The sequence below is a fragment of the Haliotis rubra genome, unplaced genomic scaffold, assembly GCF_003918875.1.
Source record: "Haliotis rubra isolate DU_JTF1 unplaced genomic scaffold, ASM391887v1 Scf38, whole genome shotgun sequence".
Lineage (NCBI taxonomy): Eukaryota > Metazoa > Mollusca > Gastropoda > Lepetellida > Haliotidae > Haliotis > Haliotis rubra.
Window position 1 is genome coordinate 1,288,731 of NW_025767057.1, and position 27,912 is coordinate 1,316,642.

The 27,912-nt window shown below is 39.9% G+C and overlaps 1 protein-coding gene across 3 annotated transcripts; it reads right to left on the reverse strand.

Annotated features, from left to right (window-relative positions):
- Positions 1 to 398: 398 nt before the first annotated feature.
- LOC124286265 (phosphatidate phosphatase LPIN3-like) lies at positions 399 to 27,912 on the reverse strand. 3 transcript variants are annotated; one of them, XM_046722613.1, is made up of 16 exons: positions 27,816 to 27,912; positions 14,758 to 14,993; positions 14,316 to 14,414; positions 13,474 to 14,003; positions 12,821 to 13,005; positions 12,207 to 12,354; positions 11,689 to 11,976; positions 10,301 to 10,370; positions 9,378 to 9,533; positions 8,563 to 8,654; positions 7,783 to 8,170; positions 7,151 to 7,299; positions 6,318 to 6,557; positions 5,049 to 5,157; positions 4,787 to 4,890; positions 399 to 4,618 (listed from the first exon to the last, which is right to left on the reverse strand). In XM_046722613.1, the coding sequence occupies exons 2-16, from the start codon at positions 14,941 to 14,943 to the stop codon at positions 4,423 to 4,425; spliced, it is 2,940 nt and encodes a 979-aa protein (XP_046578569.1). In that variant the 5' UTR covers positions 14,944 to 14,993; positions 27,816 to 27,912; the 3' UTR covers positions 399 to 4,422. The 3 variants fall into 3 exon arrangements, with proteins under 3 accessions (XP_046578569.1, XP_046578570.1, XP_046578568.1); XM_046722614.1 differs by lacking the exon at positions 27,816 to 27,912 and adding an exon at positions 17,288 to 17,371; XM_046722612.1 differs by lacking the exon at positions 27,816 to 27,912 and adding an exon at positions 16,295 to 16,464.

The window sequence follows — 27,912 nt, forward strand, 5'->3', positions numbered from 1 at the left end:
CCCCTGCATATCATGTACAAAATCAATGACCCCCCTCCCCTCCCATAAATTCTAAGCATAACTTTTAAACATATTTTTATGTACAAAATTGCTGACCCACCCCCTAGTACGTGTGTTCAAAATTGCTGAACACCCCCACCCCAGAACAAAATGGTTGCCCCCCTCCGTTAAAAACATCATCACCAACCCCCCAACCAATAATTATGATTGGTCCCTTAAATGCTGATTGTTTTAAAGGGTCCTCAGACAGAGGACACACTAGGATACTTAAGTATTTACAATAATTGTTGCTAAGATCGTTCAGTGCAGGAAGGCTCTGATTCGTAAGTCAGACCACCGGTAGGTCAAATATCAAAACTTGCCCAATTCATTCAACGTTGTCACAACAGAACCACTACTTCATAATAGTTCATTTATTCATATGGGTACATAAAACATACACCATCAGCTGAAACAAAATAACAGTATCATAACCAGATAATTCTAGTCGCACTTAATAACAAAATAGTCAATAACACATTTATGGATGATCACATATACACATGATGAGATGTTGATAGAGGAGAACACAGGCAATCAGCATCCCCTAGAACTAGGGACATTATGCACAGTCCACAGCATGCCAAGAGTGCAGCAGTGCACACCCAACACGGGTTGCACAAGCCAGATACACTAGCCTAGGAATGTGATTACCCCATGACCTAAATTAAAATGATCAAGCTATTCCACATACTTGCAAACTTACTAAACTGTCATGCAGAATTCCCTTTCAGAACACACTGATATCTCTTCTTTTGAATTTTGGGTGATAATATACAAAGAAGCAAGCAGCAATTTTCCAAAAGTGATGCCTTAATAAAATATAAGCAAAGAGATATTTAGAAACATTTCTTAATTTTACCTTTTTTATAAATTTTATCAAATTTAGCATGTTTATGATTAATAATTTTGATAAAAATATATCTTGCATGTCCTTATGAAAGGATAGTGAGTTCAATTATTAGTTTTCACTATTTCAAAATTTTGTTTTATAATATTACTTGAAAAGTAATACTGTGATAATTATCAGGCTTCAGTCTCCGTTCCTGCTAATGTCCCTACACCTATACAAACAGGACAGGCAAACCACACATCACAGCGCCATTGTGACTGATCAGCTGTTCTGAAAGTATCTAATCCTTTGGGAAATACAGAAGATAAATACAATCAAGGAATGCCCAAGTCAAATTTGAGAACATGTAAAATATATTTTTCAGTTAAATGCACTGAATCAGCCCATCTACTCCCTGGGTTCCTGTCCAGTATACAGAGGTGTAGGTATTATGAAGATGATAGTGTATCTATACTTTCATGATATGTACAGATAAGATTATAGTGAAACCTTGTTGGTCAGGTAACCTCGCCTTCCAGATGATTTGATTGGGTAAAATCTATATATTTACAGCTCTGATACATCACTTGATGATGTGGAGCTTTAATCCAGATGATTCCACTTTAGCGTTGTCATCCAGATTAACAAGGTTTCACTATATGTATGCATATATTTCTACAAAGGCAAACATACTAAGAAACCCTTCACAGTTATAACATAGCACTAGAAGCACACTATTTACAGTTAGCGGTGAATACGTATAGACAAAGGAAAACAAAACCATCCGGTCAGAAAAACACTCTTGCTAAAAATACTGAGTTTGTCTCAGCTGGATTACAAGAAAAGTGAACATACTGTAAATTTCTACCACAGGAGAAATGCAAGTTTGTGTAGAAAGAAAACGTGATTAATCAAGTGATGGATGGTAATTCTATACAGGATGACGTGGTGTCATGGTGTCTCAATGAAAGATGGGACTACACATGGACAAAATGAAGTATCACCAGGTTACCACCACGTTAACAAATGAGATCAGCTGCTTCTCACTGAGTGTACAATCAACTACACTGATGGTAGGTCACTGATGTCAAGAATTACCTATCAATGAGGAACAAATCATAATGTGGACAAAATAATGAAACTTCAATGATTCACACACTGATGTATGCATGCTTTCCTTGCAAGTCACAAATAGGATGAACAATAAATACTGTGCTTTGCGTGAATTATGTAAACACACACAAGTCCCAGCAACTTGAGACAGATGAATCAGACATAGTATCACTTCGGGAGACAAGAATGGCAAGACATTGTAGCAACAGCATCAGCATATACTCACTACAGATCACTTCTATTCAGTTGCCATTAGAGTGCATTGTGAATATTGGTTTATGCCGCATCAGCATTTTTGCAGCTATTCATGACGAGTGCTACCATTAGATGAATGATAATTAGATGCATGTTAACCAAATATCGAGTAAATCTTGCATTCATATTACACATAAAGTGGTTATTTCAAACACTTAAGAGATGAGAGAAGGATGAAGTAACCATAGCATGACATTTATTATCCTTCTCATCACCCCACAGGTAGCATCCTCATACAGCTAACCACACTTGCTATATCGTCACATCAACTGGGGATACAGTCATGCAGGCTGTGAAACATCACCACAGTGACCACACAGGGCAATCCCTACACTCAGGAGCTTCATCTATTACATCTATGGTTAGATGAACATATACAACTGTAATACTTCAAGGATATAAAAATAACGTCTACTATGATGAAATGCTGTCGTGTGCATGAGCAATGAGATGAAACACCAATCACAGATAGCACAATGCTGATTGCAGGGGGGATAACTCTTACTTCCTCAACATGCTCAGACTGCTGAGGGAGATCTATTTTCAAGGGAGGTGCTTCATACTGAAACATCCACGCGCCATTTAAGACAGACATTGAGCAGTCACATGGAGTATCACAATCGACATGTTACTGAAAAAACAGTCTTTGGCCGCATCACACCAATAGTGCAATTACATCACAACTTCTCGGTCTGGTCACTCTGGGTGCATCGACCACATAATGTTCAAACATTAAGCGACTCTTTGCTTTGACATGGGAACAATGATTATATATTGAACTAAGTACATGGCTATGACAGCTAATATCATGATTTGAATATGAAGAAACATAGAAACAGAGAATGGTTTCACGGCAGACATTATGCTGCTACATTTTCTGAACATACTTTGTTTGTATGGGCTTAAAGACTTACAAAGTTTACAATGTACATATAGTAATTAATACATCATTTGGTTGTATCATTCAATTGCCTCTCAGCTTCAACACTCATTTTGTAACATGTTAGTAACCATGGTAACCATTACTCTAATGAGGTATGATGGTCATCTTTGGAGACTTTGTTTTGGTCAGGGTTGCATTGTTAATGACATTGGTCAGCTGTTAGTTCGTCTCAAGGGCATTCGGAAAATATATTTGGCAAAGGGAGATAACTCTCCTTCAGTCAAATGGGAATGCTTCATGTATGTTATGGCTACTTCTTCACATGAAGGGAAGTAACTCTAGATTAGTAAATTTTAAAAACAATGTTTGTGGTGGAATCCCACATCTGGGTAATCATAGCATATCTGACAAGATGATATGAGTAAATCATTTAGGTGTGTTAGCATAAGAAAACAATACAGATCAGATGGCATTCTCATCATGCTTGAAAGATGAAGAGACAGCTTGTCACAGCCTGGCACGTTTTGTATCACAGGGTAAACGTTGTATCACTGGTGTGGGAATATGTATATACAGCTATAGGTAATGCTATTATCACTCACAACATATCTCTAACATGTGTCTCTAACATCCCGGAAGATTGATTGTCTAGTGTGTTTCCATCAACCGTTGAAGTGCACCTTTGCATAGACCGTGTGCAATGCTACATCAAGCAGTGACATCATTATGTAAAACTATACTAACAATCTGGACCAGATACTTTGATTAGTATACAATTAAATGCTTGACCACGGACTAGAACTGGTGAAGGAACACAATTAGGATGTCAATAAAATGACAGCCCAGGGATTGGAAGTGTTCAGTGACCTGGCTTTCTTGACTTGCATCGAAGGTGATCAGGATGTGGGTTGGCTGTACAATGTTATCTTCTATTTGTTCAGCTGGACTGGTATGACAAGTCCAATGAGGTTTGTACAATCTCAAGCTAGACAGGAGATGAGACTCATCCTCGGCCTCTCCTTGATGAGCTTCCTGGGGCGTCTGTCACCTTCATGTTCTTGTTTCATCAGAAGAGACACTTGGGATCATTGTCACCATTTTGCTGACCAAAACTGATGGTTCATTTTAGGTCAAAGGATGACCAGCATCCACTGGCTACACAATGTCCAAGAGACAAAAGTAATGATGATGAACTACACTAGGACATAAAAGGCAGTGGTAACGTCCACACTGACCGTCGAGTCTTACTATCAACCCGATCCATGGAGCCCATTCTGGGTAGTGGGGCTGTCCCTAGTGGTCATCTCTTGATTTCCTTCTTTGCTTCCACTTTTCGACCATCGCCTTTGCCTACTTTTGTTTCATCAACCAGTTCAAGATCAATGGGAGGCAGTGGTTCCCTCCAGAAACTCACAGAACTGAATTCTTCCAGACATGCCTGAGACTTTTCCACCGGGGGGAAGAAGTGGTCTACGACGTCACTCATTCGGGTGTAACTGAAACAATAGAACCAACTAACTAAAGTGAAATTACCATGGTTCTGTGATCCCCAAAACTATCTTTCAAGTGTCAATTTCTTAACAGAATATAAGCATTGTGTAGACTCATTTAAACAGACCACAGAGGCGGTCCTGTTCTACATAGTCATAAGAATGACAACTTACGATGACTGGAACGTGTTTGACAGCTCATGACGCAGCTCTCCACGATGGTTGATTGTAAAGATACGAAAATTGGGGATGTTGAGAGCTCTGTATGCCCAAACATCCTAAAAGAAAAAGAAATCCTGTTGACACAACAAGCATTGTAAAAAAACAAAAATGAAAAAACATTTTCAACTCAAGGGATCTGCATTATATAGCAGGGGAATCTCAAATATGATGTCAGATTTATATTAAAAAATTATATAAAAATATTTCAACTTACATTAATCTTGTTGCCAAATCCTGCATAGAACGGGCTTCGAGTGAACAGGGCATTAATATCCTTCAAACAGCTGATCTTGAACTCTTCAGGCTTTTTCGTGATAACCTCCCTACAACAAACAAGAAAATACTTGGCTTAACTATCCCTTCTCACACAAGCAATGACTATTGACAGTATTATAAGTAGTATAAGTATAAGTATGTGTGTGTATATGATTGGTGTTGTTGTCAGCAATGGATACACCTACAGAATACCGGATACCTACCAGCATTATTGTTTACTGTCATGTCACCCTAACCCTAACCCTAGCCCTAAACTTTACCCTAACCCAAACCCTAGCCCTAAACCTTATGCTAACCCTAAACTTTACCCTAACCTTACCCTAACCCTAAGTAAATTTGCATGCTTTCAAAGATGGCGGAAGGTATCCAGTATTCTGTAGTCTTACCCAGCAATGATCTAAATTATCATTGCAGTGACATGTGTCATAACATGTGGGCGATAGCATGACATCTAGTTAATAGGTTACAATGACAAACTGTCATACCACATATGCACACAAACCAGTTCTCATTGTAGTCATATCTGTCATTGGTAGAGCAGGTACATGAGGCATTCAGAATCATGTTCCTTTATGGTACTGTGATTACCTATGCCTGCCACTACAGTGAGTGAGTGAGTTTGGTTTACGCCGCTTTTACTAGTTTTAGTAATATTCCTGCATCATCACGACAGGGTACACCTGATATGGGGCCTGCTACTAGAAACAACCAAAACCTTTGGGAGGTCAGACTCAATGGCTTTGGGAAGTCAGACTCAATGACTTTGGGAGGTCAGACTCAATGACTTTGGGAAGTCAGACTCAATGACTTTGGGAAGTCAGACTCAATGACTTTGGGAAGTCAGACTCAATGACTTTGGGAAGTCAGACTCAATGACTTTGGGAAGTCAGACTCAATGACTTTGGGAAGTCAGACTCAATGACTTTGGGAAGTCAGACTCAATGACTCTGGGAAGTCAGACTCAATGACTTTGGGAGGTCAGACTCAACACATCACCATAACCTGGAGGTTTGATTCTGTAGTTAACATTAACATGACCACCACCATTTTACAGACTGCAACATTAACAAACAAACCTTGGAACCAAAATTTTTCACAAATTTTGTGTTCTCAATTAAAAGGTGCACAGTGGATGTTGTTAATCCACAATTCTAAGAGAAAGATTTTCCAGACGAAAAATTCTAACAGGTTGCCAAAACATACTGACCTATGGAAAGCACTGATGAGAGACGTTGGGTTGAGCAGCAGCGGCCCTTCAGGAAGAACCAGCTCCCCTTGCTTAATGCCTCTCAGCAGTTCCTTGGTGATACGGGACTGGCCTATAGCTCGAGCAGAGAGGTACAGCAACTTGTAGCCATTCTTCTGTATCCTTGTGAAGAGCGATGCTACTCCAGACTGTGACCAGTCTCGACCTAAAATGGGCAGTATCTGACCCAGGACATCAGACCTGTAATCAAGCAAACCATGTGTGATCTAAACGTCTCTCATGCAACAGAAACTACATGTATGGGAGAAGATGATGGCACAATGACTGTCAGGGTGTGACAAGACCTTTGGAACAATTAGGATTGACAAGTGAGGGAGTGAGTACAGTTTTACGCAGCTTTTAGCAATATTCCAGCAATATCACGGCAGTGGACACCGAAAATGGGTTTTACACATAATACTGACTGAGTTGCTGTTTTACGCCGCTTTTAGCAATATTCCAGCTACATCACTGACGGGGACACCAGAAATGTTTACACATTATACTTATGTGGGGAATCGAAGCCAGATTTTCGGCATGGCAAGCAAACGTTTTAACCACTAGGCTTTAACCCAGCGCCCCTATGATTGACAAGACTTTAATAACACTGGCTGAGGTCTAACAACATTTGGCCCATCACTGATTGAATATATTGTCTCCAACACTTTGCTGAATACCACAAACTGCACTATTGTTATATACAAGTGATAGTAGACCATTCCACAAGTTATGTCTGCAACTCGCAGATGAGATACTACAGCAATACTTGTAGTTGTGTCACCAGTTGATCTTACTTTGTGATAGTTCCATCGATATCGGACACCACAATGTGGTCACTGTATTTCCACAGGTAGATGTGAGATGAACAGCGTGTTGTGCCTTGGTACTGTGTTGTCACGGAGAAGGATATTTCATTCTGACCCTCCTTTAATTTCAGCTTGCTCTGAAGTGACAAAGAGATGGTTAGATTCAAATCTTGGAGTGATCAAGTTATATTCAACCCTGTGCTGAACAGGATTTTTCAGGCATATCTGGGTGTGTTATCTATATGTGGATGGAAAGCTAGCAGTGACACATGTCTCAGACGTTTACCATTATGGTGAAACCAATGAGGATGGATATGGTTCTGACAAACAAAGAATGTTTTTAAAGACAATCTTTAGAGCTCATGATCAAAGGATTCCTTCATGCTTTAGGGATGCAAGTCTGCACAGTTGCATGAATATGGTGTTGAGATCAAGGATTAGGATCAGGCAGAATCCAGGATCTAAGCCATGATCAGCAAGGGAAGCAACTCTATTGTCTTAACTGTAGAGACACCTACTACGTCACTACACTCAAGTCAAAGGTTATAATAAAATTATCATCATTACAAATCTTCAAACACAATGAACCATGTCAGTATAAAACAAGTACATGTACTTACAATCTGTTCTGATGAAAGCCTGAGTGTCTTCTTAAATTTATCAGGCCTGAAAGATTCCTCATCATCAGATTTGGCTTCATTCTTGGCAGTTTGTTCCTCTATCTTGGCACTAACACTGGCTATCACATCACTCTTGGCACTCATGCTAAAAGCACTGTCACTCTTAACACTGTGACCACTGTGGTCACTCTTGACACTGCTGGCCCGGGAGCTAGGACTGACGCTCCCTGACCGAGGGCTCCCCGGGGTCAGACTCTTGGGACTACTAGTTTCAACAACACTAGGTTTGGCAATGCTGGGTTCCACAGTACTAGTCTTTGGACTGCCAATGCTGTCCTTCTCTGAGTGGTCGGTGTCTGGTTCACTGGAGGTGTGGTGCTCTTCTAGACTGAAGTCAGAGAGTTGATCATAATAGTCATTATCTGCCTAAATCAATTCAGCTTCAGGTTCTACTGAGGGTGTACTCACTGACTGAGTTTGGTTTTACGCTGCTTTTAGCAATATTCCAGCAATGGGCTTCACTCACTGTACCCATGTGGGGATTCGAACCCGGGTCTTCGGCGTGATGAGCCAACGCTTTAACCACTAGACTACCCCATCGCCCCTACTGAGGGTGTAAGTGAACATCACTAATACAGTCAGAATATGATGGGTCAGTCTCAGGAATGTACCTTTCATAATGCCCAGGAAACCATATTGCCAAGAAATGGAAAACATTTCCAGGGAAACATGGCAATATTCTGTGGGTGTTACAAAGATAAGACAGTTCTGTGAACCTACCCTTCAGCATTGCTGTCCTTCTTAACCTTGCGTGGAGTGCTTGTTACACTGGGAGGGGGACTTGTAGGGGGACTGCCAACATCACTCAGGTTCTGACAAAATATACAAACTACATTCAGGGAACTGGCACCTCACAGTCACAGCCAACAGCCTGACATTGTGATATAGAAAGCAGTGTTTAAAACAGAAGCTATCTGGTTGTAAACTTTCAGGAACTGTAACCATGGCAACAGCGATTTTCACTGAGGTATCTGTACAAGAACATTTCTTTCCTTCAAGAGTCACACACAGGCAATATCAGTATAATATCACTACATCATTTGTAAGATATATGGATGAGATCACCATACAATTACAGGGCTCGATTTAGTGCTTTGATACTTGCACTGGTGCAACCTAATATTACAAAGTGCAGCCTTGTTATTAGTCTAACTTGCACCAGGTGCAAGTCAATTTTGAGTGGGTAAACCTCTGAATAAAACATCTAAATAATTCATAGCATATTTCTTTCATTACATATTCCAATAAAAGCAGTGCAACTGGAATTGGGCTGGTGCAAGTAGGTTTTTATCTTAGGTTGCACCCAGTGCAAGTAAGTTAACATCTCTTAAATCGAGCCCTGAATTACACAAAGGTTGAAATAAAACATGCTGTGCTTGAATGAAACTATTTATTTCAAAAGTATCTTTCAGCCTGCCTAAAAACCAGAAAGATTATTTGAAGACAAATTGACCTGATGTCAACCTGACATTGTTTGGCCTCTAGGCAGCTTCAGCATGTTAGCAGACGTATGCAGATGTACAGAGAGTACTCACAGACTTGTTGGAGGATGTGTCTATGTTGAGCTCTGAAGCACTGGAAGCAGACGAGGGGGGTACAGCACTATCACCACGTCGCCATGAGAACCAGGAATAACCCTTCTTCTTCTCCTTCTTTGGCATGTGCTCTTTGATCAGTGTTTGACTCGTACTCTGAAACAAGATAATACTTCATAAACAACTACTTACACATTATCATACACATGGTATTCTGGTAAACAGGTCTTTGATGAGTTTGATCATGTTAAAAACATCCATTCACTATATTTTCTTTCATGTAAACCATCAATTCATATTAACCACTCTTCTCATGTCACATAAAAATGATAGTGAGTGAGTGAGTGAGTGAGTATGGTTTTATACAGCTTTTAGCAATATTCCAGCAATATCATGGTGGGGGACACCAGAAATGGGCTTCACACATTGTACCCATGTGGGGAATAGAACCTGGGCTTTCAGTGTGACGAGAGGACGCTTTAACCATTAGGCTACCCCACTGTCCCCATAAAAATGATAGGTGAGGTGAATTAGGTTTATCGTTGTGCTTGAGAATATTTCGCTCATATGACGACGTGCATGCGTGTGTATGTGGATGTGCGGCTGCTTGTACTAGCCCAGACTTAACTGGTTTTATAGTGCTAGCCCACTGAGACACCATGCCGCAGAGAAGCATGAATACCCCACTCAGACACATTATAGAGCCGACCAGTCCTTGTTGTACCAATTAATGCCGAGCGCCAGGCAGGGACCAACAAGTACCATATTTTAACGTCTTTTGGTATAATGGTCGGGGATCGAACCCGCGACCTTCCGCTCTCCGGGCGGACGCTCTAACCACTACACCACGGAGGCGGTCCATAAAAATGATAAACAATTGTAGTTATTAATAGTGAGCTGAAGCAGGCAATGGAAGTAAGTACCTCTGGTAGATCTTGTCGGAAGACCATCTGTGATAAAATCATTGGCGAGGCGGTTGCCCAGTTGAAATATCTGGAAATATACAGAGTCACTATGGTAACATCAACAGGGAGGGCATGTAGAAATGTTCTGTTAATGATTATCTTTGATATTTCACAGTAATGCCAAGAAAGCCTACAAACAAAAAAAGCTCTTAAGTAAGCCTTTATATGAAATCAGCACACAATTTGTTTGAGAGGAAACAACTTTTACTGTGTATTGACTGAGCTTAAAGGTCACATGCAACCAAAAAATCAAACATAATTAAAACAGAATTATCACTTATTCATGACATATAATATACATTGCTGATTATGAAAAAACATATAAACAAAATTATAAGCGTACAATCGCAAATCAAAAGTGCAATATTTTGTACTTGGGTTTACTTTACAAGAAACGAGTCGCCGCGATACCGAACCAAGTCAGAGCGGGTGGGTGTGCACTTAAGTGTAACGGCTGGTTCATTTGCAGATGCCCTCTTGTGTGTGTATATATAGAGATGTTGCGTTTTGTAAATACATGCTCATTTTTTGTGTATAACATTTTGCAGTCAACAGACATCATAACATGTCATGTGTACAAGAATCACACCTGCCTGTCTGTGTAATTACATAATGTGACAGCGACCGAACTCGGGCCATAAATCAATGCGTTTTGTTTATGGTGTATAGCCTGATAGGTTCAAATTGCATGTGGTCAGTGATCGAAGTTGTGTATTGAATATTGTCATTAGCAGACAGGCAGGCAGACACATAGGTGTCAACAAAACAGACATTGAGTTTTGACTGTGACAACGACATATCTATATCACAGTTAGAAATTCTGTCAAAGCTAAATAATGACATTGCTTTTAAGTATCGAACTGAGAAAGTGACTCGGTAAGAAGAATGTGTGGTGAAATAGACAAATGAAATTATATAAACAGTTAAATCGGTAATCTACTGTCATAACATATAAAAAGCTCGCGCCTGTGAAATATCAACAAAACATTAGAAAAATAGCTCACACCAAAGCCTTCACCGAACAACCCGCTTCCAAGCTGCGCGAACCTATTTCACTGCGCATGTGCTATGAGCGCAGCCCAGCTTTTGAAACCACTTGAATTCCCCCAAGTGCTGGGGGAAAATTAGTGAATCGTTTGAACTCCAATTTCGCACGTTTTTTTTCATCGCGTTATTTTTCAACTTCATAAGTTGAATTTGCATTTTGATGATTTGTTTCGGTAAGTCCATACCGAAAGGTATCAGAATCTGCAAAGTTGTGTTTTACGTTGCATGTGACCTTTAAGGGAACCATGACTTAATATTCCATTAACCAGAAACTCAAATCATCGCTGAATGATACATACGCATCGTCCACTTTGACCACCAAGTCAGGGTTGGCGATCATATTTGGGTTCTCACTGAGGTCATCAAAGGTCACAACCTTCTGCATGAACTTGTCAAGGTTGACACCATCGGGGTCACTAAGGCCACCACAGAGCGACAGTGACACTCGACCAAGATGGCGAACCTCGGACTGAAGGAAGCTAACCGATGGTCCACCAATGGCTCCCTCTACAGAATGTGGAGACTGGGGCAGTGAAGGTCCGCGGCCAGATTCTGTGTCATCTTCTTTCTCCTTGATTGACTGGAACCTGGAACCAAGTCACCAGGGCTAACTTTATATGTCCAAACAAACAACAGTTATGCAGGGAAACTTAAACCTGTGTTTAGCAAACAAAAGAAGCAAAGCAACACAGACTATCATAATTGTTTGGTCCACTGCACCTCATCATGTCTCTCCAGAACATGCAACTACCAACTGTCCAGTCTCCTATATGGTGCCACCACTGACCAATAGGATTTTCCCATCAGGAGTACCTACCCTTTAGGTGTACCCAGGTATATTTTGGCCATCTCTGGGTCTTCTAGAGTCAGTTCATCCAGGTAGATCTCTTTTGTCGCTTTTTTTATGTCCTTGTCTGGCGTCTTCTTCCATAACTTGAACAGACCACCACCCTGCTGCTTAGAGGCTGTAACCATGGTAACAAAACATAATATAAAACTACTGCTTATAGTTACAATTATCATGGGTTTCATATTCTTTTGGCAGTTATTTGCAACTGCTAATTTTGTTTACCATAATGGTTTCAAAATTCATGTTTCATGACTGTGTCAGAACATAATCCGGTTACTATTCCAAACTTAATGAAGATCTTCAACATTAAAACTTCCTTTCGACACTGACTGTCAAGAAAAATGGCTTGCCTTTCTGTATATACATGGCAGTGACAAGACTGAATTCTGACCAACCTCTAATTTCCACAAAAATATGGTGACCTCCTTTGGAATTTTAGAATGTTTGCACAATTTAACATCAATACCAAAGTCACTATGACATGACACTTATCAGCAAAGGTATCTCTTTTTTAAACTCAACCAGTTTTGAATCCATTTTGAGAGCAGTAAAATAGTGGAAAGTGGTGACTGTTAACTCACCCTCCTCCTCTTTAACCTGACTGTCAGTTTTTGGAACATTCAGTTCAGATGTTGGGGGTGTAGGAAAGGCTCCCCACTCCCATGTCCCACTATCCTCCATCAGCAGTGACCGCTGTGAGTCTTCTACACGCTGAATATCAACCTCAGTGTCACTCTTGGGGCTCGAGCAGCGTGATGGAAGTGGGCTGGAATAATACCATGAATGACAGTCAATCAATCCGGTCCACACAAACCAGTGGTTGATGGTATGACAACAATCCATGCACGTGGGTCATTATGACATGCAGTCAACCAGGTCACCGATTGTTGCCAACCCAGTCCTCATTAACAACTTCTTACTTGTAGTTTGAGTTTTAGAGACCTTGCCTTGGAATCACAGGAACACTATAACATATATGTGCTGATACATTATCAAAAGTCAGTACTTGGCTCTCGAACAAACTATCAATAGAAGTTCTACTTACTGTTCAGCAAGAAGAGAGCCAGTACTTTTTACTAACTTTCTATGGTACAGGTCCCACTTGCAAGACTATCTTTGCAATAGATTCTCCTGAGTCTATATCACAGTAGGAGGGTTATGGGAATATGATCACAATGGCATCAAGATTGTTTTGTGCAAGTTTACCCTGTAAATAGTGTAAACATAAGCTTACCTGTTAGGATCTGCAGGGTCCATTTCTGGCTCACTCAAAGGATGCATAAATGCCTCAATAGTTGAACTCTTCCTCCAGCTCTTGATGTGGGGTTTGTCCTCTGCTGACTGGGGTAACGGCATACTGAGACTCTTCGACATGACAGAAAGCTTCTTGAGCTCATCATCAGAGGACTCCGATGTGTCCATCTCGAAAACTCCGTCTTGATCAGATCCAGTTAGATGAGCTCTTGGGGAGGCTTTTCCTGACTTTTGCTTCTTCTTTGTGTAAACTTTTCGCCTCTGTTTGCCCGCAGATGACAGCTCATCATGTGAGCTATCACTCTTGAGGTCTTTCAATGATATTGTGTGAATGATGGACGTTTCGTCCTCTGTGTTCTCAGGAATAGCTCCATGGAGTGACCTCTGCTGCCACTCGGTGACCTTGGCCTCATCGGACTGCTGTGCCTGGAGCTTCAGTCCCTGAACACCATCCATCATCAGCGCCATTGAGGAGGGAATCGGTGATGTTGCCAGATATTCAGGGAATTCCTAGAAGAGGGTGGTAACATAGTCACAGAATGAAAATGCTGTCTCCTTGGAATACATTTAATGTTTGACATGAACATAACTGTGGAAAAAAACGTAACTGGTTCTGCTCTGTAATGGTCTTAAATCACAGTTTCAATACATAACAATGTTATTCAGACATCATTAGCATAGTACCACAGTAATTATAACAAGCAGAAAAGTCATATTCATTTTATTAAAATATAATCATGTTCTACAAATAAGTGAATACCACAGAACATGTTGGTTAGAAACATGACAACACATAACTTGAAACATCTAGTTTTCTCTTACCTCTGACTGCTCACAAACTTGTTGGACAAAGAATGCCTCTCCTGCCTCCCCAAGTTTCATATGCAGGTCAACCACTTCACCATTGATCTCAATATCAACCTGTTTCAAAGATTGCCTTAACTTTATTATCATTAATACATGAAACCATATTAATTGTTCATTTAACAGTCCAAATGTATTCATCATGTAGAGACAATTTTACAGATACATAGATGGAAATACTACTGCTATAAGCAAATTAAATATTTGTAACTTGAGAAAACCAGGTGTATTTTAATGGCTGATAGTCTGCCCAGTACATATGAATTTATTACTATAAACTCTAATGAAAACTCATAATGACAAATGATGCTGATCTTTTCAGGAATCGACATAACATTGTATTAACAGTGCCCAGCAGCAGTAAGTACAGGTATCCTGAAAAAACTTTTTATTTCCCTACCACTTTCTCTCTTGACCGCAGAACACCCATCTTTCCAAAACGAACATGGAATGGTGATGACAAATACGTTCCATCCTCTTGCTCCACTATTAGGACATCAATTGCACCAGTGAGTGTAGCACCATTGATTTCATTGTAATATCCTCTAATCCCAGAGAACAGCCGGCCAACAAAACCAAGACTCATTCTGTAGAGATTTATTCACACAGGACAGATGTTGAAGTTCCTATCACACTCTGAAAAGATGAATAGCATTTATATCACATGCACATTGTCGAAGTCTCACAGCACAATAAATTTATGCATTTTAAATGTTGTTCAACGCCGCACTCAGCAATATTCAAGCTAAATGATGACAGTTTGTAAATAATCGAGTTTGGACCAGACAATCCAGTGATCAACAGCATACGCACGATCTATGCTATTGGGATACAATGGCGTGTCAATGAAGTCAGCAAGTCTGACCACCCTATCCTGCGAAAGTCGCTTCTTTCAACAAGCATGGGTTGCTGAAAACCAATTCTAATCCAGACCTTCAAGGGTTCTCCAGCACAAACTAGAATGTTAACTAAGTCACATCTATCAATTTACAGCATTATGGTTAACAACTTAGATTGAAGACAATGTAGGCCTTTGAAAGCTTTAATGTGTAATAGATCTATACATAATGAAATAACAGTATGCAAAATATGCCCAGCCTAAGGTCAACATTTCAATTAGTCAACAAGTGGTTAAAAATCTGTTAATATTTTCACTAACAAGAATTGTCTTATTCTGTAGACATGAACATAACAAAAATACAAAGAATAACAAAGCTCCTAAAATGTGGAGTGTAGTATAGAAAAGTATGTTTACTGTCATGAGAACTTGACCAAAATACAAATGTCATCATTACGCTTTTTTAATTACTAATAGTATTGCCTTGTGACCATTGGTGTATATATAAAAATATATTAATGAGATTTCCAAGTAATCAGACTGTGTGACTGAGGCAAACATAAGTGATTCTGCTGACCACGGTCCGAAGAGTGAAACACAAAGGCACAAAGGCACAATACGTAAACATGACCACTGTCAAGAAATGAAGACACGAGTGACCTTTGCACTTTCTTTGTTCATTCCTTCACATGAAAAGATTAAACAACGTCCAAATATATCAGCTCCTTTACAGACATATGAATTACCTTTCGGAATAACACTGTCACATCATGAAAGCAAATAGCAGTATATAGAACGAATACATATATCGTGATCACTGATGATTGACCACGAGTGAATTTGCCTCGCTGATTATAAGATCTATGTCTGTGTACTGTACAGTTCGTGAAAGAAAATTATAACAGCGTTTTACTTGGAACCCTTACATTAAAAGGACCAATCGAAACATAAAAGTGTTGGAACTGAGTATAAATATGAACATACACCATAAATACAAACGTAACGGTAAACGTGTAATTCATGTCTCCATTTGACAGACAACATAATTTCCGCGAAATGTCGCATGGCGTCTTAATAAAATACAGCTTTCATAACTTACCACAGTCCACAGAAGTCAAAGAAACAGGATCAGGCGATTACATAATGTCTAATTCATGCAATATGTTCCTACTTCCGGACATAAAACATCTGCGTATTTAGGTCTACACTACCATGGCATGGTCTGATCTGTCAGACTGCCCGGCAAAAGCCTCCATATTGAAATGAGATGATCAGCTGATCATGTGACTACGGTCAAAGGTCATATATTTATTCATAGCTCTTTCTCTTCGGAATAACTACAACTTCCTTTTAGGGCGAAGAAAGTATATGGAGCCAGTGATTTTAAACATGTGTTTGTTAAAGTAGCATTCAGTTACAGCTCTACCTTATATCGTATAAAAAAAGGTTTCTCTTTACCAATCATTACATTGAGAACATTTCGAAACAGACTGTAGAAAAAGGGCCAACGCTTATACGGAACACGATTGGTTGATCTCGAAATTAGATGCAGGGCCAAAGTTGAGGGACCTCTAGGTGCACATATCTTCTATCTCATTGGCCGATAAGTAGGTTTAATATTGTCTATATACCAACATGTTCTAAATATAGTAACCACGTTACACTTTCCTAGTTCACTGGTTTGAGTTGGCTTTATTGATTTCAAGGCTTGCATCGACCTATTTGTCTTGCGTTGTTATATAAATCTTTTAATCGTATTTATTCAATACCGTTGACTTTGAGAAGGCATATTTTGAAACTGAAATTTGGACTTTTAATAATTTTGACGACTGATGTAGATTACTGAAGTATGTATCTATAGATACAATGTCATATCTGAATATCTTACAAGTCAAAATACTCTGTAAATAATTAATAGGAGAAGATGACATGTTGCTTAATTTACTTGAACCGAATTAATTTGGATCATCACGTAACATATGACACATGTACTTCCTGATTGACGAAGCCAGGTTTCGATAATTCACAAGTTATAAATAACCCGCCCTCTTTGACAACATGTTTTCTCTCTCGATGAATAAAAGCTGTATACCTGTGATTACGCGGAGCCACCTGGTCGGGCACCACATCAGGTGACGGTCGTCCGACTATCGGCTGAGTCATGCACGGCAATAGACATGTGCGTACTGCGTGGATCTACTTCCTCGGTGCAGGTGACTGCATTGCGGTAATGACATTGCATTTTCGACGTGTCGATTGAGGCATGGGCAACGGTGATACAAGCAGATTTACCAGCTCATCGGTCAATATTTTCGATTTCTTGTCATTGTCGATCTTACCATGTTCCTATCCCTTGAGATTGCCAATTATGTTTTAATTGTTGTTGTTTTAATTTCTCCCTCTCTCTGTATTTGTGAAATTCTCTCTCTCTAAATATATATATCATTGGAATATACATGTATATAGGAAAGACCACATGAGTGACGTCAGTGTTTTGATCATGTAACGCGCCCGAGTATTATTACCATCACACATATTTATAACCGCGCGCGCGTGTGTGTGCTCCTGTAATCTAAGGAACATATCTATATATAGCAATTATCAGTTCATGTACATAGTTTCTATTATCATGATGCGATAGCATGAAATGATCCACCCAGATATTCACATGACCAGTGTCACTGATGCAGATTTCCTTTGTCAGTGAAGACTGGTCACGTGACCCACGTGGGGTTAAGACGTGACCATTTCAGGTTGTCCCGGGTCACCTGGGGTCGAAATGCGGGGCCGAAACAATGACCACAGGTATATGTACAGGGTTAAATATCAAACAAATGAACCTTCCGTGGGTGTTACTTTACGAATCAGTTAGTGATGTTACCGCTGTACATCAGGGCGCCTTTTGGAATTGTATCAACTCTTTGTCAGATGAACAAGTGATTGACAGTATCACCCCAAGATCCTCGTTTCTCGTTATACGGCGCTTATGATGGAGTGAGTGAGTGAGTGAGTTTAGTTTTACGATGCTTTTAGCAATATTCCAGCAATATCACGGCGGGTTCACCAGAAATGGCTTCACACAATGAAACCATGTGGGGAATCGAACCCGGTTCTTAGGCGTGACGAACGAAATCTTTAACCACTAGGCTACCCAACCGCCAGCTTATACAGTAGGTTCAATACGGGACACTGTTCTAACGAGACATCGCAGCGGGGGAGTTCTTTAACGAATGAACATAAAGACGACGAGAACAATTAACTCTACGAATGCTCTCATACAGTTTGGACATTCTACAGATCGATTTCCTGTTTTCACATAATTAATTATTAAACAGCTGCCATGATTATGCGTGCATTTCACTTTGGATGGGCTACGGCCAATATAATACATCATATGATTTAATTAGATAACCGCGAGAAGTTGCGCAGTTATGTCTAAAATAGATACGCTATACTGAACCGGACCTTGTATGACTCCAACTTAAACATTCCCTTGACTCACACAGGCTGGAACCTCCAACAACAGGTCCACGCCAAGATATAGACAATACTGACAAACGGCTTGATATGGAGACCTTCATTCTGATCGCCACGACAGAAAAAATATATATCGTGAAAATCACTGATTTTTGTCAACACTTATAATATACACTGTCAAAACAGATATGGTTGAAACTCCTTCAATATCCTCCACCCCCGACCTACAGTCAGAGTGTCCCCCTAAACGTTGTATGCCCAATCAGCCATTCTGTCAACTCGCCAGTCTCACAGACTGTTTGTCTTTTCCTTAGAAATTCGAGCGAGACACGTACATGGGTGGTTTAGCACACGAGCGTTTTCCCCGAGATGCAGTTACACCGGATGTCTTCTATATATAATGGAGGCGAGTCATCAGTGACATATGGCCAGCAGATACCCGGGTTCTATTAAATCATAATTTGTTCAGCTAATGTTCAGTACATAATGGGGACACTGTTCACGAAGTTTTAAAAAGGTAGCCATGCACGACAATGACGACACAATGACATGTAAATACGTCGGCAAGTGTACACAGGACCCCCTCCCTATACCACCATCCCCTCCCTCAGCCACTACCACCACCGCAACTGACCCCAAATCGCCTCCCTGCATGGTGAACACCTGGACGTTATGTAATCAAGGTTACATGCCTTGCTGGTGATGTCAGTTAGTCTCTAACTTACGTCACGCTGTATATACTACACAAAGGGAGTTAAGAACACCAGATTCTTTCATTTAACCATATGTATTATGTGATGCCAAAGTTTACAATTGTAATATGAGTGAGTAAGTGAGTGAGTGAGTTGGGTTTTACGCCGCTTTTAGCAATATTCCAGTATTATCACATATTGTATCCATGTGGGAAATTGAACCCGGGCCTTCGGCGTGACGAGGAATTTAACGGGTTAACCAGTAGGTAACCCCACCGCCCCAATATGTAATATGTAATATGTAATATGCAAGAACCGACTGTTCATCAGCTCCTTGTGAGTAGTCGTTATGTGCAGATATCCAAATAAATGGCATTCCCGAAGTCGACGTAACGCACCCACGATTCCAAGTGTTAAATAGTCCACTGTAAATCTCACAATTGATGATTGCTTCATTACCAACGAACAATCATCGACAAAAATTGGTTAGCGTCATTTTTCAGATTTTCCTATCCAAGTTGTTATTGCAGATATGTATAACATGATGCAACTTGCTACTTTAAAGTGATGACTAATATATCATGAACATAAACTTCCCGGAGTCTTCATGAAATATTCAGTCATGGTTAGTCAGTTAGTGAAGTGAGTGTTCTAAGAATTAAACACATTTTCAGGCCCTGACAACTTCAACGATATGTTCCATTGTCAAGTATTTCAAAGACTAAAACAGTAGTTCCAAAATCGTTTATGTTCGATTATGAAAAATGTGATCGATTGCTTGGTCGTTTGGTCACTGCGACCAATCTTCGATTATTTAAATCAATCGGAACACCACTACTGTACACCCTATAGTTACAGTCACTTAGCGACATAACAATCCAGCAAGATACTTCAGATCTCGTACTTCGCGCAGCCGTTAAATATACTATTCAATTTAAACTTCCACGGTAAGAAGTTGGTTGAACTAAATTCTTACAAAGTTTATTCGTTCTGTTGTTTTAGTGGAATAGTATAGTATACAGGTCATAATGGACGTTAATTAACGTTATTTCTTTAAAACGTTCAAGTTGACTTTGAAAGATGGCATGGTTAATGTGATCGAGCTCAAATAATAGATTTAACGACGTTGTTCTTTAAATGTACACTTTTATGCATAGTCACCGCGGTGTAGCCAAAGTTGACGTGGTATAGCCTACACAATCACGTCATTCAGGTGACGTTACGTATCACGTGACGGCCTGACTACCGGGACGTCACAGCGGGGTCAGCACGATGTGGAGGAAGGGATCTACAACCACCACAGCTTCAGGTGTATGGAACTCCTACAGATGATACTCACTTATGTGTGTTTTTTTAATAATATTGAACTTGCTGCACTAAAGGTATGAGGTAGATTACATATGTTCCCAAGTTAAAAAACGCCCAGTATGACATCCTGCTTAATGTACAATTACCATATATAAATACATAATAGTATTGCATACATACCGAATTGGTACATTTTCTGAAATGTCTCGTCCATTTCATTTGTATATAATAATCTCCCATACAACTTTATTAACCAATGGTCTTAAACTGGCACACTGTGTGTGCTACCCGCAGGAATACCATGGCTATCTTGTACGCGAACACTAGACTAACGCTTAGTCCCTGAATATATATAATTTTGATAGCAACAAATAAACCAATTTAAATTGAAAAGGTCTGAGTGACTGACTGACTGAGTTTTTACGCCGCTTTTAGCAATATTCCAGTATTATCACATATTGTATCCATGTGGGAAATTGAACCCGGGCCTTCGGCGTGACGAGGAATTTAACGGGTTAACCAGTAGGTAACCCCACCGCCCCAATATGTAATATGTAATATGTAATATGCAAGAACCGACTGTTCATCAGCTCCTTGTGAGTAGTCGTTATGTGCAGATATCCAAATAAATGGCATTCCCGAAGTCGACGTAACGCACCCACGATTCCAAGTGTTAAATAGTCCACTGTAAATCTCACAATTGATGATTGCTTCATTACCAACGAACAATCATCGACAAAAATTGGTTAGCGTCATTTTTCAGATTTTCCTATCCAAGTTGTTATTGCAGATATGTATAACATGATGCAACTTGCTACTTTAAAGTGATGACTAATATATCATGAACATAAACTTCCCGGAGTCTTCATGAAATATTCAGTCATGGTTAGTCAGTTAGTGAAGTGAGTGTTCTAAGAATTAAACACATTTTCAGGCCCTGACAACTTCAACGATATGTTCCATTGTCAAGTATTTCAAAGACTAAAACAGTAGTTCCAAAATCGTTTATGTTCGATTATGAAAAATGTGATCGATTGCTTGGTCGTTTGGTCACTGCGACCAATCTTCGATTATTTAAATCAATCGGAACACCACTACTGTACACCCTATAGTTACAGTCACTTAGCGACATAACAATCCAGCAGTATACTTCAGATCTCGTACTTTGCGCAGCCGTTAAATATACTATTCAATTTAAACTTCCACGGTAAGAAGTTGGTTGAACTAAATTCTTACAAAGTTTATTCGTTCTGTTGTTTTAGTGGAATAGTATAGTCTATAGGTCATAATGGACGTTAATTAACGTTATTTCTTTAAAACGTTCAAGTTGACTTGGAAAGATGGCATGGTTAATGTGATCGAGCTCAAATAATAGATTTAACGACGTTGTTCTTTAAATGTACACTTTTATGCATAGTCACCGCGGTGTAGCCAAAGTTGACGTGGTATGGCCTACACAATCACGTCATTCAGGTGGCGTTACGCATCACGTGACGGCCTGACTACCGGGGCGTCACAGCGGGGTCAGCACGATGTGGAGGAAGGGATCTACAACCACCACAGCTTCAGGTGTATGGAACTCCTACAGATGATACTCACTTATGTGTGTTTTTAATAATATTGAACTTGCTGCACTAAAGGTATGAGGTAGATTACATATGTTCCCAAGTTAAAAAACGCCCAGTATGACATCCTGCTTAATGTACAATTACCATATGTAAATACATAATCGTATTGCATGCATACCGAATTGGTACATTTTCTGAAATATCTCATCCATTTCATTTGTATATAATAATCTCCTATACAACTTTATTAACCAATGGTCTTAAACTGTGTGTGCTACCGGCAGGAATACAATGGCTATCCCTTACGCGAACACTAGACTAACGCGTAGTCCCTGAATATATATAATTTTGATAGCAACAAATAAACCAATTTAAATTGAAAAGGAGCCCCTGTGAGTTGGGAGAACCAGGATCTGGTGAAATCTAGACTTGCTTCATTTAAAGCTTATATATAAGCATTGCAGGCAGGGCTGGGCAGTAGGGAAAATAATGTGGTTCAGGGACTGTGAGACAGATTACGTGAACACCTGTTGTCGTTCCTGATTTTCAGTAAAATTACATTTCTATAATTCATAACGCTACCTATCCGGGCTTTTACCATATCACACCCAGATTAAACAAGTATTCTCTTATATATTATCACAAAAAGTCCATAATGTATTTATTGGCATCAGAGAAATCAGGGTAGTTCTGTATAGGAAATCCCCTGAGATGTAAGGTATTGTGATATCTCGGCCCTAGACTTGCACAAGTCTCTAAGGTAATAATTAATAGTTTACATGATAATTTCTAAAAAATATATAAATAACAGGACTTGCCTCTTTTAAGGATAGAATTACCATACATGCATGTACTTAGCACCCAGTACGTCCTTGGAGCAAGGCTATCTCGGCCATTAAGTGAGTATGCATGGCGCTGCTACAGACACTGCTGTAGTATGTATGAGTGTGTATACTACAGGCGTGATACAGATTATCGCTACACGGCTTGTTTTACCCACTGAGAATGTTGCCAACGAAGATGATGTATACCACGTGTGTAACCTTCATCACCTTACGTTCTGTTTGCATCCACATTCGCCGAGGTCATTTAAATGTCATCTGTTCACTAAGCGGTCAGCGCGACACGTAGAGTATTTCATATTATTTAATAATATGTGTGAATGTGCATGCACCGTGTAACGCCGTGCTTGGTTTGACGCGGTGCCAGACAAAGCACTTACCTATTGTAAGTGGAGCATTGTGTCGGCTTTGCTTCAGTCCAGTCACTCGTATTACAACCAGTATCATATACATATATCATACGTGCACATGTGCACATATCTCTTTTGCCTAGCAACAATTGTTTCTGTATTTCGTCGTTTGTGACCAGTGTGCCGCCATTAAACAATTAAACGTGACGTCAATAAACAGGGCAGCCACACCTGCTTACCGTGTTTTACTGCACAAATGTACATGAATAAAATGGATAATAAAGAAATCATTACTCTCGCAAGTGTGCCACACGACTTATACGAAACTCATGCAAAACTGTGTATTGCCCTCGCTCTCGCTATACAAAATTTCATACTCGTTTCGTATAAGTCGTATGACACACTTGTTCGTAATAATATCTATATAAACACCACATGGCTCGTCCATATATGGATAACCATTCATAACCACGTCCATAGACACAGCACGCGCCGGATATAGCCATAAATACCGTCACAAAATGTCACACAGTTATTCCAACTTATAACATATATTATGGTCAACATTTAACCATAGAATCTACTAGCTAGTCATTCCGTCCCAGTCATCATCCTATCAACCACTAGTTTGCTAATCCAGGCTTGATATGTATAGACTGCCCCGACTTTACTGGAATATTGCTGGTAATGGAATAAAATAGAACTGACTCGCTCATTAGGAAATACAGATGGTAGTTATCATTATATTGGCATGTTTCATACATTCGTGAAATCATGTAAACTGTCAGACAAAACTATACACCCATGTCTGGTGGTGGCTAACCTGATACAAAGAACAACTGTTTTGTTGTATATGACTTGGGTATATTAGCTGCATTGGGACCTCAAGTTTGTGGTGTTTTTTTCGCGACAATTTGCAACCTAATAACGTTTCTATAACGTCTGTGAAATTTTACATGAAGCACAGAGTTGTTTGTTTGTTGTTTTACGCCGCACTCAGCAATATTCCAGCTGTATTGCGGCGGTCTGTAAATAATCGAGGACCAGACAATTCAGTGATCAACAGCATGAGCATCGATCTACGCAAATTGGATACCATGACATGTGTCAACCAAGTCAGCTAGCCTGACCAGCAGATTCCGTTAGAGAGATAATATATTATGCTGCACCTCCCTCCATTTCTAAGCCAGACAATTCTAAACATCCTTCCAAATAAATTATTTATGTGTGTCTGTTAAGCGGACAAGACACCCCCATGCAACATAAAACATCGTCATGCTATGTAATAGACGGCCGAGACATGCTGTATAGCACGGATGCAGTTCAACATATCGTTTTTGTACATGAACGTGATTCTTTGAGTGACTGTATTGCAAGTTTTCCTGGCCTAGTTTTATCAATACCTTGTTAAATATTGTGGAATAAAGAGCAGAGTCCATTATACATGTACAGCTTAAATATGTAGAGAGCCCGGTGAAGATCCGGGTTAGAATTGATCTTCATCAACCCATGAATTGTCGCAAGAGACTAACGGGATCAGGTGGTCGGGGTCGCGAGTTTATGTATGTCATGGTATCCCATTTCCGTAGATCGATGCACAGATGCCTCTAACTCAGAAGACTAGCATCAAGGTCTATATATATTTTCCTCTGCCTGGGTCATAGCACTATATAAAAAACTACAAAGTGTTCATATAGTGCTAAGACCCTGACATGGACAACATACCTTCATGCTTACGTTTAGCGTTATATACATTTTCGATGCTTGGGACGTCAATCACTGGATAGTTTTGTCTAGATTTGAAAATGTATAGACTGCCGATAAACTATATGCTGTGTGAGTTATACAACAAACTGACATGTATAGAAGAGACCGTTGTATCATAGTGCATGTTCCGTGATACACTGCCTCAGTTCTGCCTGACACCACTCGTGATATATAGCTTCTGTCCTGCCAAGACACAACCGTCTTACATTCGGTACACTAGTCTGAACCACACTATTTTCTCTACTGCTAAGCCCTCTCTGCAGTGCTAAAGCCCTAAATAAAGCAAGTCTAGATTTCCTCAGGTTCAGGTTCTGAATCTCTGGTCTCCCCGGGGCTCCTTTTCAATTTAAATGGGCTTGTTTGTTACTATCAAACTTATATATATTCAGAGACTAAGCATTAGTCTATCGGTACACGTGCACTGCTTGGAATGCGGTTATCGCCGCTCTGCGACCTCGCTGATAACGGATTTATTTCTACTAATGGATCTACACTTGACGATGCGTCATTCACTACTGTCGTACACAACCCACACTTACTGTGAAATAACCACTGTGCATATGCAGTGGCGTCTGGACAAACGGGTTTCGATGACCTTTGCTTCTGTTTGTCAGAAGAGTCAAGTCTTCCTCATTTCCCCATCTGTGTTTCAGCGCCGTGGGGAACCCATCAGGTAAAGCCAGACAAATAGCGTCAGATTCAACACGTGCTCTGAATATCTGGTTAACGCCAGCTCTATAGTATATATAGACAACATTGCTCGTGTTATCTCGGGTTACGTAACCTGTCGGATTCTGGTTTGTGCTAGTGGGCAAACATAAGTGACGTATAATTCTGTAGTCAGAACACCATCTATCGCCTCGAAGTCGGTTAATGGAGTACTGACGCGGTTTGTTTTTATGTTACTCAACGCGGGAGGGAAACGGGGGTAACAGGCACGTTCAAACGGTGCGTTATAGTGATAAGAAACACTGCAACTGAAACTGAATATTTTCTTTTGTATCTACTGTCTGGTGACTCCGCCATTTCATGTATATACATTACATGTTTGTCTCCAACGATTCATTAATCCTTTTTTGGCGGTATTCTAAATTTTCCTATTTTGGTGAATCCTCACGTAATGCATGCTTTTATGCCAATGTTTGTTGTATAAATACCTAAACTTCATATTACTTATGTACCAAACTCTCCCTTGGAGGAATAAAAGTATATATGATCTATTTGAAAGGGTATTCTGACGGGGATTGGCTCAATTACATCCATGTACATCACATGCAGCATGTTCGCAGGCGTGTAAAGCGGGGCGTGTAAAGCGGGGCGTGTACTGGGTGTGAATGTTGATATATTAGTACATATCGATATGTGACATCGTTGTGTACAGAGATAATCTGCTCTCCCATAGCCCCTGAATCTATATCAGTACCCTTCCGCCAAGTTCTAACAGTAATACTAGAACTCTTAACGAACGAAATACGATTCAGGAATCTCCCATCTCAATAGTGCTCCCTTTCAATTGAAACGTAGTAACATGTTGCTGTCAAAATAACGCACGCACGCACGCACGCACACACACATACACACACACACACACACACACACACACACACACACACATACATACATACATACATACTGAGACTAGGTGTTGGTCTATATACGGAGGTTACACAAGCTGTGTTTATATCCGCCTTCCAGTGCCAGCTGGGATCAGCAATTATGACCATTGTTCAGGGTCAATCAGCGTTCACGTAGACTTTAATGTGAATATGTGAAAACTCCATTGCACGAGTCAGTATGTAAGTATACGTCACAGGAATATTGATGTTGCCTACATACTGTGTGTCACGTGTGCGTGACTAAGGCAGGCCCTTGAAGATCTGGTTAGAATTGGTTCAGCAACTCATGCTTGTCGTTAGCAGCGAGTAACCGGATGGATGATCAGACCCGCCGACGCGAGCAAGTCACCGTATCCCATATGACCAGATGGATTACTAATATACAAGTGGAATAGTGTTGGGTGTGGCCTTTCTGACAAAACAAACGACAAAAGAAAAACAAAACAGAGAGAAAAAAATATTTAAAAATCGTTTAGTGTGTGTGTGTGCGCGCGCGCGTGTGTGTGTATATGTGTGTGTTAGAAGAATACCGACTTGTAAGTACCTACATGGCAATTACAGTATATGCGAACAGATATGAAGTAGAAATGAAACATTCAGAGCTGTCATTGTCTGATTTGAATTTTCAAAAATATATATCAAGGTGACGTATTATCATTGGGGGGACACGATATGTAGTATTACTGTTTATATGTAGCATTTATACGTGACATATCGATGTAACTACCCATCTCAGTTCCTACAGATAAAATTAGGAAACAGTTGTGAAAAATACAAATAACAGACAATCAGAATAAAACGGAAACTTGTTGACAGCAGGAGTTCTATATAAACACCTTGATGGATTACGTCAACAATTGAGTTGTATACATGTATATATATATATACAAGTATATATATATATATATATATATAACATGCGTCCTTGTTTGTTTGCCTGTAATATTATTCAATTAAAACAATATTTTAGACAGATGGTATATACAATGTTAGTACTTACCAATAAGTGCCTGTCCCCGCTATGAATTACATAGGGTTACATCTATCGGTAAGCGCTATTACATTCACTTGCCTCCAGTTAGACAGCTTCTGTTTGT

Coding starts and splice junctions, on each gene's coding strand:
- LOC124286265 (XM_046722613.1), bottom strand. CDS start 14,943: ATGAGTCTTGGTTTTGTTGGCCGGCTGTTCTCTGGGATTAGAGGATAT. Junction 12,355..12,820: donor TCAGGTTAAAGAGGAGGAGG/GTGAGTTAACAG, acceptor CCATGGTTACAG/CCTCTAAGCAGCAGGGTGGT. Junction 8,655..9,377: donor ACACATCCTCCAACAAGTCT/GTGAGTACTCTC, acceptor ATATTTTGTCAG/AACCTGAGTGATGTTGGCAG.